At 42.3% G+C, this 19,747-nt stretch overlaps 1 protein-coding gene across 8 annotated transcripts in view; it reads left to right on the top strand.

The window, feature by feature from the left end:
* The window catches only part of TPD52L1 (TPD52 like 1), a 96,310-nt gene that overhangs the window by 43,981 nt on the left and 32,582 nt on the right, over nt 1–19,747 (top strand). For all 8 annotated transcript variants that reach the window (XM_045865478.3, XM_045865479.2, XM_045865480.3 and 5 more), the window contains exon 2: nt 17,336–17,451. In XM_045865478.3, the coding sequence (XP_045721434.1) occupies nt 17,336–17,451 (116 nt within the window). The remainder of the gene's footprint in view (nt 1–17,335; nt 17,452–19,747) is intronic.

Genomic DNA, 19,747 nt, shown 5'->3' on the forward strand with positions numbered 1-19,747 from the left:
GAATCATAAATACAGAGAAAAAACTGGTGGTTGCCAGAAGGGAAGGGGGTAGGTGAAATAGGTGACAGGGATTAAGAGGTGCAGACTTCCCTCCTGTGAGGGGTCCTAGCAAGAAGTTGCTGTAGCCGGTGTCAAAGAGGTTGCTGCCTGCGTTCTCCTCTAGGATTGTGATGGTTTCCTGTCTCACATTTAGCTCTTTCTTTCATTTTGAATTTATTTTTGTGTGTAGTGTAAGAAAATGGTCCAGATTCATTCTTCTGCATGTTGCTGTCCAGTTTTCCCAGCGTTTGTTGAAGAGGCTGTCTTTTTTCCATTGGATATTCTTTCCTGCTTTGAAGATTAGTTGACCATAAAGTTGTGGGTCCATTTCTGGGTTTTCTATTCTACACTTAAAATGGTGAGCCTAAACTTAATGTATACAAGTGTTGAATTACTAGGTTGTACACCTGAAACTATTATATATAACATTGTATGTCAACCATACTTCATTAAAAATAATAAATAATAAGTAGATAAATAAAAATAAAGGACCAGGGCTCTGAGAATGGCTGAAGTACCAATAGGCAGGGGTCCAAGCTACCCCGCCCCCCTGCTTCAGCCTCTTACTTCTCACGGTAGCCTTGATCTTGTGTAAGGACTGGAGAACTTTAAAAAGCTAAGATCTGTCTGAGGAGGACTTTCTTACTATCTGCTCCTTTCTTTAAATATGCCTTGGGAATACTATATTTTGCTCTCCTTCATGTTCATAGCAAATGTCTTCCATTGCAAAGTAAATGGTTTTACTATTTTTCCTGAACTCATCCTAAAAGATGACCGAGCACTTTCCAAAGACCAGCAGGCAATCAAGGAATGACTGAAGATGGGACTGTAGTTTGTCTAGCAGAGCTCTCTGCATGTACAGCTTGTATCTGTCTCACTCCCTCAGGGATTGGAGGAGATGAGAAACTGGTCCCAGAGTGCTGACTGTATCTTGAGTTTCTCAGGACAACTCACCAAGTAAATGAGTATTTCTGATGGTGTAAGAAGAAGATCAGAGGGCAAGGGAGAAAAGGAGAAGATATTTCTTCCTTTTTTTTTTTTTTTTTACATGAGTGTTACTTTCTGTTAATGAGTTTGAATTCACAATAATTTATTACCCTGGAGTTTTCTTATAATAATAATAAGGGAGACTATCTCCCTTGCTCAAGGCAAAAATCTAAGGCTTGGTGTACAGTTTCAGAGCTTTATCTTCTGTCCAGCTTGGCTTCCTTTTTCCACACTCCCTGAGGGATAGATTTGAATGTGTATGTGGGGTGACAGGGTGAAATAAGGGTGGGGATACAGAGAAGAGGATGATTTAATGGTTAAGATGGTCAACCAATTTTTGGTTTGTCTGTACACATTCCTTCAGTAGTTTTCTTTTTCCTCATGTAATGTAGGAGTTTACTCAAAGAAGGAAGTTCCTAGAGTCTATCCATCATAAACTTAGCTGTGTTTTGTTTTTTCATAACTGTTTGTTTAGTTTTTTATTCACAAGTTTGTGCCTGCTGTGACTTTATTTTAGGGTTGTTTTGGTCTGAGTTTCAGATTTATCCAGTGTGCATCTATTTTGTGTGGGTCAAGCTGTACCTTGAAAGAGTAGCAAATAAAGGTTTAAAATGGGAAGAATATCTCAGGTGCCTTAATCTTATACTTGAAATGTAGGTGATTGGATAAGCTGAGATTTGCGATAAATAGTTTACATCTTCTAATTGAAAATTGGCTTAGTGTTTTGTCTCCATGGTTTTGAGTGTGGTCACTGAAATGCTCATAACTAGGAGAAGCCATTGGTGTGGATAAGACCATGTGACCTCATGTGAGGAATAAAAGCTCAGGTCTGAGCAGCTTACTCTTTGATTGTGCTTCAAGTTGGCTCCACTTGGAGTGAAGTTCAGAAGCAGCCCCTGGAGGAACACATCTACCACATCTCCTGTAAGGAAATTATGCTTCTTTCTTTCTGCCTTTCATTTCAGAAAACCTGATGTCTTCTGTACTTGTTTACTTGATCTACTTATAAAACAATTTTTAAAATTTTTTCTACAGTATTCACAGTTAATAAAATATTCTAAATAATGTTAAGTTAACATGGAGATGGGAAAGTGTAACACAGCTATGTCTTGGTGACATGAAGAGACACCTTTCTAGCACAAACAGTCCCAGATATGTATCAGTTTTCAACTTGCCAGGATGTTGAATAAGGTTCTGCTCTAAGTGTCTATTACCAAATGCAAGCAACATTCTGGCATCACCCATCATGTACTGAAGATACTAATTCCTCTTCATCTTTCTCACTTAGCTTATTGTAGCTTTTACAAGGAAGTAGACTTTCCAAGGCCTTGGAATTTGTTTTATCTGGGAATATAAAGGTCTAAACTCAGTCAGAACATTGATAAAGTGAAGGCTAGCCTTTGGCTTAATGTATTCCTTGAAAGGGACTAGATGTGTGCTGACTGTTACTTGTCTGTCACGTGTTATTTGCTACTCCTATCAATGACCATTGCATTGATTGTAAGTTTTGGTCATTTTATCTTCAACACTACGAAAAGAAAGATGCTACCCTGGCTGAATATTAGATTTAATTTGTAGGCATTTGAATAGTACATATGTAAGGTCATGATGGCTAGTTAAATTATTCCACAAATATTTATTGAGCATCTAGTATTAACAGTGCATACAGTACCTCATAATCTAGAGGAGGAGAAAGATAATGAATCATACAATTAAAATATAGTGTAAGTGCTACAATATCTTGAAGTCATCTAACTCTTTATTCTTCCCAATGCTCACCAAATAATCTTTTGCTGTTCATTTGGTTTCTCAAGTAGATTTTGTTCTGAGGAAGTAAAGAGCACCAAATTTGCCATAAGACATTTGGTCTACTAGGCAAATCAATCTCCCAGGAGATTCATTAGTAGAAACTCATCTAAGAGGTTGATCACCCCTATGTGAACTGGTGAAATAAAATTTCTGGACCTAACAAACCACAGATGACAGTTTAGAATATGACATCTCTCAGCTATGCATCCAACCTGGGGATCCCAGCCTGAATGGCCAGCTGATCTTACACAATAATTGAAGCTGTGTGTGTCCTAATGCAATGACATTTTCTGTAGTGAGCCCAGTAAAATGATGCCATGAAGCAAGCCATTCCCAGGTCCCTGGACAGTGCCACCAAGCCATAGGACAAGCAGATTCTGTCCATTGCCCCAGATTCCCACAGTTCTCAGCGCCTTCAGGAACACCTAAAAGGCATGGGTTGCACATGAGACCTGGAAAGTCTTGGGTAAATGGGTCCAGTTCAGGCTCTCTGACATGAGTAGGAGTCCTTGTCAGACCTTAGCCAATAATTCAAGTTTATGTGCATCACTAATTGGCTTGAGTTTCTTGAAGATAGCCTGCCCTTCAGGGCCATGTACTTATACTTTATGCCATCTTTAGTATTCCGTTGAATTTTGGTGACCTCATCAATACACAGTGAACCTGCAAATCTTATATCAATGGTGTATTTCCTCCTGCAGTCAGAAGACATTCACCCTGCATGTACGGGTGAATGAGAAATGGAAGGAAATGTCACCATATATTTGTAGATCTCTATCTGTAATGGCACATCACTTCCATCTTTAGCCAAAGTTAGGTTTTGGCCGGTCACAAGTTTTTCTTTAAGGGATTAGAGTCCATTTTATTATTTTTTTTATTTTTATTTTTTTAAAGATTTTATTTATTTATTTGAGAGAGAGAGAATGAGAGACAGAGAGCATGAGAGGGAGGAGGGTCAGAGGGAGAAGCAGACTCCCTGCAGAGCAGGGAGCCCAATGTGGGACTCGATCCCGGGACTCCAGGATCATGACCTGAGCCGAAGGCAGTTGCTTAACCAACTGAGCCACCCAGGCGCCCCTAGAGTCCATTTTAATCAGCATCTAACTATGTGGATTGTTATCTAAGTAGCATATTTTAAAAAAAAAAGTGGAAGGATGAAGTATAAGAATTTAAGTTACTACAACCTCAGAAGCATCTTCAGATAAAATACTTGGTAAAAAGCATAAAATCTTTCTTTATGATTAGTACACTCTCAGGCTGAGCATTACAAATATGACTTCTTTTTTTAGCTACATCATTAAATGAAACTAAAGCTTGAGAAAACAATGCTATTTATAGTGGTGACTCATATGTTCTTCATGTTTTAAGAAGGACAACAAACTTTTACAGGACAGAGTCTGAAAGATTTTCTTCACAAAATTGTTTAACTATAATTATGGTAGTATATAGTATTATGTGTCTTAAGGCAACTTATAATGCAAGTTGTAATATAGCTTATACTCTGTACAATATTTAGTAGTAATTTATATATAGTAATGTATATAATGATATATATAGAATGCAAAAAAGTCAACATTTTAGATCAATTTAAGGCACACAGCGTGTTACTTGCTCTCCTAGTGTTGTTGGCAACTTGGTAGGATTCTTAGAAGGGAAACTGAGGATGAAAGGGAGAGAGGTTTTTGAGGGTGAAAGAATGTCACAAAAGCATAGGACTGAATAGAGCATAACTGAGGGACACTGCATATGACAGCCTGGCTGGTTTCCAGGCCTTCATGGGAAAATCATAGCCAGGCTAGTTGGAATCATCACTTTCAGCCAGCCATGGGAGGTTTTGGAGGCTCACATAAGAATTTTCAAATTTGGGCTAGAAGCAGTTCTATCCATTGAATATTTTTTGAACTGAGTTTTGACAAGATGAAAGTAATGTGTTCAAAATATTAATTTGAGTGTTGTGTAGATTGGGTTGTGTTTAAAGGTTGCAAGCAAGGTGATAAAATTTAGCTAAGACTGCATGCAGTAGTCTAAGTGTATCGGGATAAAAGCCTAAGTCACTGTCATAGCAATGAAAGTTTAAAAGGATAGGCAAATATGACAGATAGTGAAAAGATATGGAAAGAGCATCAAGAGGACTTGACAGTTTGACTTTCTATTCCAGGGGATTGGTTCAACAAGCATTAGTTGAGCATCTCCTGTATGAGAGTTTGGGAGATGAAAAGCCACCTTGGACTCAGTAGTGGGAAGGCTGCATATTTTAAAGCTACAGACCTTGGCTTTCAGTAAACCTCAGTCTTGCTGAGCAGGTTTTATGGAGGTTTTCCTGGGATGGGATAGAGAGACATTTTAGTTCCTGTCTGACTTGTGCATGAGGTGTTGTGGTCAAGTTGAAAAAGCGTGAACTCTGTAACCTGATAGATTCACATTCAGATCTTAAGTCCCTCACTCATCAACTGTGTGAGATTGGGTTAATTATTTAACTTTCTGAACCAATAGTTCTTAATTTGAAAAAGTGATAAAATACCACCTGTAGAAGACGATTCTCCATATATCTTGCATTTCTGCCTGTCTTGCAAGCAGAGATGCTGATGGCTTTTTTTTCTGGACAGTCTTTTCAAGGATATTTGTAGTGAACAGCCTTGGAAGATAGAGATAGTGTCTCTCTCTAGAGCAGAAGTCAGGTTTGCATACTGTCCAGCAGAAGAAAGATAATGTCTCCCTCCAAGGCAAAGGTGAGGCAGGTTTACTAACCGCCTATCATAAAAGATTTGGATTCCCTGAGAAATTCCCAAGGTTCTTTAGCTGTGATGCAAACCCACTGTGTGAGTATTTTCCATTCAGGCCCTTCCATGTCACCCCCCTTGGGACTTAGTGGCAAGTGGCACAAACCTGGTCATGATGTTCGTGCTGCTTGTTGTGCTCTAAGCTTCTGATCGGGAGCCTTGGGTCTTCTGCCAGAATCTAGGAGACTAGCAGGCTAACTTGTTAGATTATGAGTTGGATAAAATCTGAGACCTTTTATCTCGATGCCACCTGCCTAGTATGTATCTACAGGATACGGTATGTAGCACACTTGCCACATACCAGGTGGTTAAAAAGAAAGCATTTATTCTACTTCTTCCCTTAAGAGAGTAATTGACCAAGCTGCTGAGAGAAGGTTCTTCAAGGTGACACATTTAGTCCCTTTCTTTTTTTTTTTTTTAAAGATTTTATTTATTTATTTGACAGAGAGAGACACAGCGAGAGAGGGAACATAAGCAGGGGGAGTGGGAGAGGGAGAAGCAGGCTTCCTGCGGAGCAGGGAGCCCGATGCGGGGCTCGATCCCAGGACCCTGGGATCGTGACCTGAGCCGAAGGCAGACGCTTAACGACTGAGCCACCCAGGCGCCCCCATTTAGTCCCTTTCTAATACAGGTTCAGTGTCAGGGCACATCCTTTGTGTAGTCTCAGGCTATGTTTTGACGTGATTCTGTGAGAGGGACCTCAAAAAAGTTTGAGAACAGAAGATGAGTATGCTGCCCTGTTGCAGCTGAGAGTCTGGTGTTCTTCACTAGCTTCTCTCAAGGCCAAGAGGTGTCAGAGCAGCAAGAACAGCTTGAGCAATTCTGTATATAGTTCGTTAGGATTGAGCTGGGACAAGGAGAGGTATGGTTCATCTAAGATGGTTATCTGTGAGGGAGGAAAAGGGGTTGGGGCATGGGGAAGAGGAGAGAAACTGCTCTCTCAGAGAATCCAAAGGAGAGATGGAAGAAATGGTCCCTGTAAGAATTGATGGTTCCCAAGAGGGATTGGCATTTGAGCTTCTGTAGTCACTTTTGCACACATGAGTGTGACATTCAGGTGATTGATCCTAAGTCGCTCTTTGGAGACATTCTCTCATCAGTGGCTCTAGGCATAGCTAGTACGCTTTGCTCTTAGCTGCGGCCCGCCCTAACATCATCATGCTAGGAATGCAGGGCTGGCAAGGTGAACGAGACTGGCTTTCTGTCGTTCACTAGCCTACATTCTGGTACGGGAGAGAAGACAGGGAGTGGAATGGACTCAACACAGCGGGACGGTAGCGAGTGCCGGAGAGTGGTGCAGCGTGATGACGAGATCAGTGCTGACAGTGTTGCCAAGGGGGAGAGTGGGGCCAGAGCCCTCGGGGTCTCCGGAGTCCACTCTGCCCCCCCACTCCGGGCCCTTCAGTCTGACCAAAGATGGCAGCATGCAGGGCCGAGAGCCTTTACGTGACGGGGAGGAGCAGGCAGGCCCCGGCTGCAGCCCAGAGCCAGGAGGAGCCTGCACGGAGCGGAGCCGCTGTGGGACACTGCTAGGAACTGCCTCCAGGCTCTCAGAATCTCCTCTCCACCCTGTGCCTTGGCTCCGACCCAGCTTTTCTTATTTCCCAGACACAACCTTGAACTTTGACACTGGGCATTACCTGGGTCAGACTTCTTGGAAAACGGCCCAACTTGTTTTAGATACTTTGCTTTCGGCTTCTCCTCCAGCAAGCCCACCGCCACCCATGGCCACAGAACAGCATGGAACCATGCTTCTGACTTGGCCAGTGCTGTCGGGAGGCATTAGCTGGGAAGAGCCAGGCACGGCGAGCCTGGCCCCAAACACTGGAGTAGAGAACACTCAGCTCTCATTTCTCAGGGCGGGTAAAGAGAACACACTCCTAAAGACAAGCCCGCAGTTGTGGGGTAGACTACTCAGGAAACTCTAGGAATCCAGTCTTGGGCCCTCAGCTCCAGGAAATTCCTGGTCGGCCTCTGCAGTATATTCACGACAGTCCCAGAAGTGTCTCCGACTCTTCTGGTTTAGCCCGGACCCCTGTGCTTTTCTCTGGGCATGTATGAGGATGTTTCCAGATAAACTAAGATGTGGAAAAGCCAAACTTTGTGGACCAGATCTGCCTTCAGAATCCAAACGGAGACCCTAGTCCAACAATTGCTAGTTACAGCTGCATCTGCCTCAGAGAATCCTAAGGCCTGGAACAGTGCCGCTGGGTCTGTAAGTGCTGGGTTGGGTGTGGCTCGGTGACTTCAGCCCCCCTCCCTTGCCTTCTGAGAGTGAAGGGGGCCGGGCTCTGGGTTAGCAGAGTTAGCCTCCTAGACCATTTATCTAGAAAAGATTTTAGAGACTGTACAAATGACAGAGTGACTTCAGGTTTAGAGGAAGTAGGGGGCAAAATGATTTACCAAACTTTTAATTAAATTTTTTTTGAGGTCATCGACCACTAATCATTGACATCACGGAGCTAAAACTTGGTCGAGTTCATAATGATCTCTTTTCCCTGAATTTGATAATATTATTGTCTCTGTTTAATTCAAAAGTTTATGTGTATGAAAAAGAGACAGACATTCAGGCTAGCTCAAATGAAAATGAGGTTTCTTTTAATGATGAGGAGGAAGCTCATGGAAATTCAGAAGTCAAACAGCCGGCCTCCAGACAAGCAGGTCTGTAAGTTCTGTGAAAGCAAAGACCTGCACAGCACTTGGTTAGGCGTTCAGTAAGTATTTGTTGAATGGATGACGAATAGAGAAACACAGGCAGCTGTGAGGAAGACTTAGGCCCTCACTCTACAAATTCTGCTAGTACCTGCTTTAACCTTGTTCCATTGTCTCATAGTTTAAAATCTTGAGAGAGGAATCCAGAGGCTGCCTCTGAGTCAGGTCTTCATCCTGCTCTGTGAGGCAATGGCCAGAAAGGGTAGTGCTGTGTGAACATAGGGGTCCTTCTAGGGAGCGGGGAGAAGGATAAGCAGAGCATGGCATGAGGGTTCAGGTTTCTCTAGAGCGTTCCCTTTGCGTATAATTGTGTGCCAGCTCTATGGTGTTACTTAAGGTACATATGTGAGTGATTAGTCTCTGCAGTGAAATGTTTTTCACATCTTGAGGACAGAGTAGTAGCTTCTATTTTTTTTTTTTTTCCCTTTCTCAGAGCACTTGAATTTTCTAAATAATTCTGATCAAGGAAGAATTTACTCATGTGTGACCAGACTGGGTGCTAACCAGTGCTAACCGATTATTATTTACCAGGCACAGGGCTAGTATTTTGCAAAACTGTGACTCCTGACAACCTCCTTTTGTGGGTAGACATTATCACCAGTTTTACATATGAAAAGACCAAGTTTCAAACTATCGAAGTAACAGAGTTGAAAAGGGCGGAGCTGGGATTCTTCCTAAGATTAGTTTTCCCGAAAGGGGTCTCTTCCCAATAGACTATATTCTTGCAATCACCTGATGAAGCATTAATCGAGCTATTGGGATGAATTTGCCAAGACAAAGCCTGGGCTCTTCCACAAGCCATTAATTAGCTAGAGGAAAAGAGGCTTAAGGAGCATAACAAGCAGGTGAGTATGCAGCTGCGGATTAGATATGGGTTTGGGAAAAACAGCTCTGGATACATTATAGGATCAGTTGGGGACCTTTGATATGGTCTGGTTTCAGATGAGATTTAAAAAAGATGAGAAGAGAAAGTTGTCTGAAGCACCTGGCTGGCTCAGTGGGTGGACCATGCGACTCTTGATCCCGGGGTTATGGGTTTGAGCCCCCACACTGGTGCAGGGATTACTTAAAAATAAAATTAAAAAAAAAAAGTCTGAAAAAAAATCAAGTTGCAAAATAGTGTGATTTCATTTAAAAAAAAAATTTAAGTAATCTCTACACCCAACATGGGGCTTAAACTCATGACCCCGAGACCAAGAGCTGCATGTTCTTCCAACTAAGCCAGCCAGGCGCCCCGATCTCATTTTTAATTATATGGATATATCTAAATATACATATATATAAAATATATTCAATTTTATACGTATATATCTATATATCAGATTCTTAAAATCTAAGATGTCAAAGATTTTAAGATACCCTATTGTTTTATATCACTACGGGAAAAAATGCTGCTAATTAATGGTAAGACGCCATTGATTGTAAGAGGTATCCCACTTTCAGAGATGTTAACATGTGGGGGAAAATGTGCTGCAGATATAGGAAGAGATCTGGAAAGATGTACATGAAGGTTTTATAGTGATGATCTCTGGGAGAAGAGAGTATTGTTTTTATCATTGCTTGTCTGTGTATGCAAATTTCCTACAGGCCACACCCTCCCTGCTCCATTCTTCACCCTGACTCAAGGGCTAGAGGAAGGTGATCTCACCCCTGGCAGAACCAATTATAAAATCTATTGGCATGTCATGCACTAGGGTTCAAGCCTTAGTTTTATGATGTGGGGGTGTAAAGCTCCCATTATTCTTCTTCGCATTGGAGGCCACTGCCAAAACTGCAGGGCAACAGGAAAAAACACGTTTAAACACTAGATATGAGATTCAATAATAGGCTAGATACAAGTTGCTAGTAAATGAATGGAAAGCAGTTCAATGATGGAGGTGCATAAGAAGTCATATTTAGGTTTTTTTTTTTTTTTTAAGATTTTATTTTTATTTATTTGAGAGAGAGAGAATGAGAGACAGAGAGCATGAGAAGGAGGAAGGTCAGAGGGAGAAGCAGACTCCCTGCTGAGCAGGGAGCCTGATGCGGGACTCGATCCCGGGATTCCAGGATCATGACCTGAGCCGAAGGCAGTCGCTTAACCAACTGAGCCACCCAGGCGCCCCATATTTAGGTTTTGGTGGTAGGTTTAGTAAATGTGCAGAAAGGATTCTAATAAATAAACTTGTTTTATTTATATCTTTAATTTCCACCCACCTTGAACTAACATGTGTTAGTTTTTGTGCACTTTAAGATAACCATAAATCCAACAGTGAGAGTAGCTCAGTAGTTTTTCCCGGAGAGAATAAATGGAGATGGTTTGAAGTTTTATGTGAAAAGAATGCCTGAGTCATGATGAAAATGTAAGTAAGTAATAAACATTACAGTCTTAGATTTATTATTTAAACCAGGGTGAATTTTCATTTATTGCATTCTTTCTTTTTATTAAGTCCTGGAATAATTTTATATTCTTTTTGAAAATACACACTTTTCTTCCTTTGCTTGGTTCCACAGCTATATTTATTTGTTAATTCCTTAGTTTGGGTGTACACACACATCCATGCAAGATTATTTTGCCATTTTAAAAGAAATCCTGCAACTTTTATATATTTGCCAACAATGCAGGATATGGTCATTCATCTGAAATCATGGTTTGTAATCATTTTAACTCCTAGCTGTCTGTACTGTTCTAATCATATGCATGAAGCCATGACCTCATCCACTGGAGAGCTCAACAAGATGCTTTGAAAATATATTGATACTGGGGCACCTGGGTGGCACAGTTGGTTAAGCGTCTGTCTTGGTTTTGGCTCAGGTCATGATCTCAGACTCCTAATCTCAGGAATCTCAGGGTCGTGAGCTCGAACCCCGTGTTAGGCTCCATTCTCCTTGCGGAGTCTTCTTGGGACTGTCTCTCCTTATCCCTCTGCCCCTCCCCCTGCACGCTCTCTCTCTCTTTTTATCTTCAAATGAATAAATAAATCTTAAAAAAAAAAAGTGTATTGATGCCAATGGGCAATTTCATTGCAAGGTTGAAAGGGGCATTTTAATCTCAAGCTCATTTCTTGATTTGTACTTGCCAATATTTGTCTACTTTTCTTCATAGGTTGTAGGACAGGAAGGGACATAGGCCCTGGAGTCAGACTAGCCTAACTTAGAAGCCATCAGTTTGCAAATGAGTCAAAACCCTGAACTCAGGTTCATAAGTGAGGATCCCCCTCACCAAGGCTGGGTCCACTTCTCTGCTGGATCTGCTTCGGTATGTTGTGTCATTCAGCCCTGAATGAGTCATCATGGCCAATTGTAGGCACATGGTAGCATTTGACAACTACCTTAGGACCTACCTGCTTCCCAAAGATGTGCCTGGCCAATAGAGAAGCACAATTCCTGCATTACAGTCAGACCTATGGATATTTGTTTACCCTTATTAAAATGTCTATATATTTTATTGCATATAAATGAAAGTAAAATGGCTGTCTTTAGGTGCAAAATACTCCTATGGCAGGATCCCAAAATGTATTCACACTATGTCTTTTTTTTTTTTTTTGAGCAGGTGTGAGGGAGGCGGGGCAGAGAGGGAGACAGAATCCCAAGCAGGCTCCATGCTCAGCATGGAGCCTGACGTGGGGCTCAATCTCACGACCCCGAGATCATGACCTGAGCCACAATCAAGAGTTGACGCTTAACTGACTGCCACCCACGGGCCCCAACACATTAATATTTTTGAAAACGATTACTCCTAATTTCCCCAATATGCTGCTGTGGTTTATATGGAAATTAAAAATTTTATAACATTTTTACATGTCTTATCTGATTTAACATAATTTAATTTTAACAACGATTTTATAAGGTAACAGTTTTACAGATGAGATCATTGCGATCGAGTGTACTCTGTCGTTAGTGGAAAACCCACAGATAGGGAGGGTCCAAGATCTTCTGGCTCCAAGACAAGGGGGGCATATGCTAGTCAGAGGGGGCATAGTTTGCACATCTGGAAAGAGAATCAAACTCATGAAGTTACATACATTCATAATGTACTGGTGTCTGCTAAAAACTATGTCTCTTGAGTGATTTGGCCCTCTAATAATTGCTTTTATTAAAACTATGTATTTAATCTCCTCTAATACCTGCTTCCATAGTAACTAAGTCATTTTATACTCACTGCACTGTCCTCTCACATTTTCGTCTGTCCCTTGGCGTCTCTTACCTTTGCTTTTATTTTTCCTCCCCGTTCTGACTCACTTTCACTGTGAATCCCATCTTTATTTAACTCCTCTTTTCATCTATTCCTTGATTCTGGAATTTTCCTCTGACCTCATGATTTGATGACTGCTTCCCTAACCCAGTGAATTGAGCATATTATGCTGGGAACAGCAGGCCTTGTTTTCATTTTGTCTGCGTCCACATGGCACCCTGTGCTGAACCGTGTGACTCCGAGAACACCCATTGGAGGAGGCTGCGTCAGGGAAATAGAGGCATAAATAGGAAAAGAAGATGGGGAATGGGCATTTCATTTCAAAAATAAGAAGGAAGAAGGAAACTGGTCTAATTAGACCTGAACTAACTAGCAACCCAGCCTCCAGGCAGATTTCCTGAATGGCTGCTTTCTGGGAGTGAGGCTTTGGAAGATTGGGGGATGTGGCCTTGGAGGGGCACAGTGGCAGATGGGAGCCCAAGGTCAGCTGCATGTCTCACTTTATGAGGTCATTGTTCTTTCCCCTGAAAATAAGAAGTTAGCTCCTGGATACGGGGCTCTGCCTTTTCCTAAATTCAGTAGAAGTTTCCCAACTCAACCTATTATCAACTAAAATGGATTTCAAATTATTGTTTTCTCTTAGAATATAAGAAGATACTAAAGATGTCTGTTGTCTTGAAAAGTCTAAGTAGCCGGAACTACTGTCTGTTCCATGGTACATGTCCTCTCACACTGCCAAGAGAGGGGAAGATTGAGAATTTGCGTAGGAACTAAGTTTAAGCAGTACTTGTTCGATTCCTGGACCCAGCTGAGTTAGGGAGCCAGAGGACCTTAGACGTTCCTACCATGGCTCTTCTGGAATCCTAACCCCTAGGGCAGGGGGCGGCTTACCTTCTGCGTCCATCTTTTAAATCTGTGCTTGGAATTGAAGCTAGCTCTGCCCCCCCCCCTTAAGATTTATTTATTTATTTATTTGAGAGAGGGCGCGTGTGCATGCGAGTGGGGGAGGGGCAGAGGGGGAGACCCTCAGGCAGACTCTCCCGCTGATAGCGGAGCCCGGGGTAGGGCTCAACTCACCAGTTCAGGGCAGATCACAACCTGAACTGAAACCAAGAGTCCGTGGCTTAACCAAGGGCGCCACGGAGGCGCCCCCCCTGCTCCTACTTCTTGATATAGACAGTTGTTTTAGGACTTTGACTGAAAGTACATGGGCCACGTGTAAGCATACATATCTATTAGCAGAAATAAATGACAGTGTTTACCCCCTTTCAGTGACCTGCTTAACATTATTGTACTGAGTCTACAGATAGTCTCATAGGTTGCTGATGTCTGCGTAGAACTGACACAGCCTTTCTGAGGGATAATTAGTAGTTTTCAAAATGTTCATGCCCTTTGACTTTGGAATCCGGTGTATAGGAAATCATCAAGATTTTGCCTAATGATTTTACTAGGAGATGTTCACTGTAGCTTCTCAGGAAACAGGGTAAGTTATCAATCATACATGAGACAAAATACTGTATAACCATCAAAAATATGTAAATGTGGCTGGGTTTTTAGACATAAAGGATTTTCATGAATCCTGTTGAGTAAATCAAGTTTACAACAGTAAGTGCATAGAAATATATACAAGAAAATGTGTACATATGCATAGAAGAAATCATCAGAAAGGATGGACCAAAATGATAATTATTTCTGGGTAGTGTGATTAACAGTCATTTTAATTAATAAGGGATAATTTTATTTTTCTATCTTCTACAAAGAACAGGTATTACTCATGAAAAAGAAGATTATTTATTTATTTATTTAAGATTTTATTTATTTATTTGACACAGAGACAGCGAGAGCAGGAACGCAAGCGAGGGGAGTGAGAAAGGCAGAAGCAGGCTTCCTGCTGGAGCAGGGAGCCCAATGTGGGGCTCAATCCCAGGACCCTGGGATCATGACCTGAGCTTCATGAAGGCAGACGCTTAACAACTGAGCCACCCAGGCACCCCGAAAAAGAAAATTATTTAGCATTGAAACTGGCCTCTGGAGTAGATAGATGGGGCAAGAATCTGATGAACTTGGACCAGCAAGATGCTGCTTTCATTGGTGTATCAGCAGTGACACAAGGGGCTGATGGTACACTGTTAATTCAGACAAAAGGGTGTGGGTACAAGGGACTCAAGAGTGGGGCCAGCTTGAGAAGAACTTTGCAGATTGGTTCATATTTTTATTCTCTTTACCTAAAATGTCCTGATATTGTAGGATAATTATTTACCTTTCATTTTGACTTTAGATAAACTCTATTTTTGTTTTCTCAAATAATAATATATATACAAAAGAATATTTACAAAGTTTAAAGTGTAGAAAATACTCATACCCGAAAATCCAGTGTCCCAGAAATGGAGCATTACCATTAGCCCTATAGAGATCCTTTGTTAAGTTCCCTGTTCCCATCTACACCCACTCCACCTCAGAAAATACCCTGGTCCTGAATTATTTTTACTCTAGTCTTGCTTTTCTTTATAATTTTATTTCTAAACAACATTTTACTTAGTTTTGCATGTCTTTGGTCTTCATATGGTGAGATTATATATATATATTTTTTAAGATTTTATTTATTTATTTGAGACAGAGAGAATGAGAGACAGAGAGCATGAGAGGGAGGCGGGTCAGAGGGAGAAGCAGACTCCCTGCCGAGCAGGGAGCCCGATGCGGGACTTGATCCCGGGACTCCAGGATCATGACCTGAGCCGAAGGCAGTCGCTTAACCAACTGAGCCACCCAGGCGCCCGAGATTATATTTTATTATTCTTTTGCAACTTGTGTTTTTCACTTAGTGTCTTGTTTCTGAGTTTCATCCGTGTAGGGTGTAGCTTACTCACATTACTGTTGTCAGTCGTGCTGGTGTAAATGCATCATGGTATACTTGTGCGTTCTCTGTTTATGGACTTTTGCATGATCCACAGTTTTTGCTACCATGAAAGTTCTTATTGGTAACCTCTGGTGCTCATATATGAGTGTCTCCGGTATATACATAGGTGTAGAATTGCTGGATGGTAGGGTGTGTGAACTTACTACATCATGTTAAGTTATTTTCCAAGTTATTTGTCTCTCTTTATATTCTCACCAGCAGAGTATGAGAGTTTCCGTCCTCCACGTAGTCGTCAACATTTGATAATGTCAGACTCTGAACTTTTTACTAATCCAATGGATGTGAGATGATTTAATTTGTATTTCCCTAAACATCAGTGAGGTTGAGCATATTTTCTTGGGTAGCCCTTTGTGATTTCTTCCTATAGCAAATCTGTTTTGGGTCTTTGGGGCATGTTTCTGTTGGGTTATTTCCATTTTTTAGCCTGGTTTGTAAGAATTCTGTTTATGCTGGGAACTCATCTTTTGCTAGTTATACAGATGGGAAAGACCTTCTTCCAATTAGTGGCATGTCTTTTAATTTCCGTATAGTGTGTGTGATGAAGAGACATTTGTCATTTTATTCACCCTTTCTTTCATGATTTGCCTTTTTTTGTGTCTTGTTTAAGAAGTCCCTTCCTACCTAGCGGTTCATAAACCCTATTGTCTTCTAAAGTGCTTATAATTTGATCTTTGTGAATCGTGTGAAGGTGTCCGATTTTATTTTTTCTACATGGATAACTATTTGTCCAGGGACAGCTTACTAAAAGATCCTCCTTTCCCCACAGATTTATAAATGCCAGCTCCGTCATAGCTCGTGTCCTAAGTGAAGCTTCCATATATGTGGGGGCCTGTTTTCTGGATCCTTCGGAGAACATACATGTTTGAGGTATCCAGATGCCAGGGGCTCTACTAGGGAACGTCGGTTTTTTCGACGACAGGCATTTTTCTCACAGACCAAGTCAGAAGTGGTGCTGTTCCAGGGTCATTGTGCGGCACAGTGATGTCCTCAAGGAGCCAAGTGCTTCCCTGTTTCCCTCCACCAGCATCAGTTCGTCTGTGATGTCTCCCCCCAGCCGCTGCTGCTCCAGGTTTCGAATCCACATGATTTCCACGTCCAAAGTGGAAAAAAGTCACAGCGCTGTCTTATCTCCAGCTTCTTTGGGGCCACCCACGTAGTGTGCATTCAAGTTGCTGGTTCACACAGTCCCGCTCAGGGTGGGGAGTCTCAGTGGGCTCCTTTTGCCGTCCACCCAGTGCTGAGTGTCAAGGCTGCTTGCCTTGCAGAGGCCTGTGGGCAGCGATGGTACTGATTTCCAGGTCACCTTCCTCTCGGGGTGCAGCCCTGTGGGGATGCAGAGCCCCTCTCCTCCTTGGGTGGCCCTAGGCTTTGTCCTCTGCCCCCTGCCCCCCAGGGGACAGTGAACACCGAAGCTGGAATTCGTCTGGGTGGCAAATGTGCAACTAATGAAAACTTCTTTTGTTTACACTTCTGGCTTCCCACTTTGACGTAGTTCTTTGGCTTCTTAGTATTCTTTACTTTCTTGGCAGCTCATTACACATTTAGAAAGATTTTTTTTTTCCTGGAATTTTTAGTTGTTTTTTATTTCATTTATTTAGTTTTTAAAGATCCCATTCATTTATTTGAGAGAGAGCACACACACGAGCCGGGTGTGGGGGGCAGAGGGAGAGGGAGAAGCAGGCTCCCCACTGAGCAGGGAGCCTGACATCGGGCTTGATCCCAGGGCCCCGAGATCATGACCCAAGCTGAAGGCAGGTGCCCAACCGACTGAGCCCCCAGGCGCCCCAGGAATTTTTTAATTGTTTTTTAGCAGGAGGGTCTGTCAGTGTATCTGGTTTATCTCCAGACTGTGGAGACACAAGTTGGCTAAATTCATTTTTTTTAAATTGCATTATGTTTTGTCACTCTTGCCTAAAGGTTTGTTGGAGACTGAACCATTGCAAGGACGAGATGAAGACACAGTAGCCAGTGCCGACTTCTCTAGCATGCTGTCTGAGGAGGAAAGAGAAGAGTTAAAAGCAGAATTAGTTCAGGTATGTTTAGTCATCTTACTATTGTTCTATCTCAGGATCTTAGGAGTTAGTGTTAGTTTTGTATAAGTCCCATGTTATAATTATGTTGTTTTTCATCTATCTATTTATTTATTGAGAGAGTGCCAACAGGGGTGGGGAGCGGGGCAGGGTTGGGGGGGAGAGAATCTTAAGCAGGCTCCACAACCCAGCATGGAGCTCCATGTGGGGCTCGATGTCATGACCCTGAGATCATGACCTGAGCTGAAATCAGGAGTCGGATGCTTAACTGACTGGGCCACCCAGGCGCCCCTGTTGTCTTTCATTTAATAAGATTTAATACATGATATATTGTAAGGTAATTCATTTTTTTCTAGGATGTTTTTGTAATTCTAGTTGTCTATTATCCACTGGTTGTAGTAGAAAAAGGAATAGCTATGTTGCTTAAGCAACAATGACAATTAGCTGTAAATATGCACCTCTTATTCTTTTTAATTTCACAATATTATGGGAATCGTAATCACTTACAGACCTGATGAATTCTTCCAAGACCTTGGTATAGGTACAGGGGCAAGCTCCTTTTTAAGAGCAGTTCTTGCTTTAGGTCAGAGGCTTAGCTCAACAAATACTTTGAAGTGATTTATTTTTGTAATTAAAAGTCAGTCATAGAAGCACCTAGACTTCTTAAGTTGTGTACTCATTTGCTGAAGAATAAAGTTCTGGGGGCAGAAAGGAAAGCTATGGTGAATTCAGGTTTCCTTAATTCTTGTGTAGTTGCTGTGGGCCTCTGGACTTAGAGGCGGGGAGGATGCCTGGCTCATCAGGAATATAACTTTTGTTACAGCCAATTGCTTACAGCACCCACTAACCGTTAAACACTTTGCTAATGAGCGGTTATGTTGTGGGAGGAAAGCGCTGGAGAAAGGGAGCTTTTCAAGGAGAAGAAGCAGTAGGGCCAGAGGGATGAGGCCCATATTCCTCCCCATTCTGTGTCCCTGGATCCGAGGATAGGAAGCTCCTCCTGGTCCAGCCAGAAGCAGGGCTCTGGGCTCAGTTGCAGGCTGAGGACACAGCTTTGAGCTCCACCTCACCCTCACGTGCTTAGTCCACTCCAGGCTCTTCAAGCTCTAATCCTCTGGCCGTGTTTGTTTAAGACAGCTTATAATAATTTTAAAGACTTTTTAGGTGCTTTCAGAAAGCACACCCAAAAATAACTTCATTATAAAATGAAAGAGCCGCTTGTTCTTCTGATACAACAGAAATTATTTCAGTAAGCACGGTGCCTCCGATCAAATAGCCTGGTTCTTGAGCCGGGTCTGTCTGTGGCCACTGATCTAGAACCACCCAGTCGACTTCGGTTGGCTGCACATGCCGGCACGCACCGACCAAAGTCAGCTGTGGAGGAAAATGTCCTAGCTTCGTGTTTTCTTACGGCCCAGAATTCTGGTTCATGACCAAGCTTGTTCATGTCAGTTGTGGTGTCCAAAAGTTATATTCCACAGACTGGTATCAGCTAACTGATTCTAAGCTAAAACTTAATTCCTTCACTGTTATAGTCCAAGTTTAAGTTTAGACAAAACCTCCGTAGCCAACCAACCTTCAGAAAATGCCTTGAGTTTTCTGGGTTCTGGGACTGCTGGGGTATACACACACACATATCAGTGTGTTTTTTGTGTGCGTTCATTTTCTTTCTTTCTTTTTTTTTTTTTTTTTAAGATTTTATTTATTTGACAGAGAGAGAGAACGAGAGCAGGAACACAAGCAGGGGGAGTAGGAGAGGGAGAAGCAGGCCTCCCGCCGAGCAGGGAGCCTGATGTGGGGCTCGATCCCAGGACCCTGGGATCATGACCTGAGCCGAAGGCAGAAGCTTAACGACTGAGCCACCCAGGCGCCCCATGCGTTCATTTTCTAAACGTTCAACAGTGAGCGTGCATTACTTTTCTAATCAAGAAAAAGTGAGCCTTGGTTCTAAGTGGATGCCCCTGTAATACGAAAAACCAGTGGTGTTGCCAGAAATTCCTGTCTCACTTGGCCACATTACTAAGCTTCCAGCACATCTCATTACTAAGACTCTTGAGCCTGACTTCTGAAAGTAACACCAGACCCCGTTACTATGTTCAAGTTACCAGGATTCATGTTCTCATCCTTTAGAGTGCTTCCTCTCTCTTATTTCTGGATTCTTCAGAAATGAAGAAGTCCTGCACGTTGCCAGAGTGGCTTCATGACTCCCAGAGGCACATGGGCGCAGCTCTGTGCCCCAGGCCCAGTGAAAAGCAAAGGAAATGTATCTTTGCTGTTTTTTCTCTTCACATTTCCATTT

This window comes from Mirounga angustirostris, unplaced genomic scaffold (assembly GCF_029215605.1).
Source record: "Mirounga angustirostris isolate CCGP_5_RB_7025 unplaced genomic scaffold, mMirAng1.0.hap1 SCAF_8, whole genome shotgun sequence".
In the NCBI taxonomy this organism is placed as follows: Eukaryota; Metazoa; Chordata; class Mammalia; order Carnivora; family Phocidae; genus Mirounga; species Mirounga angustirostris.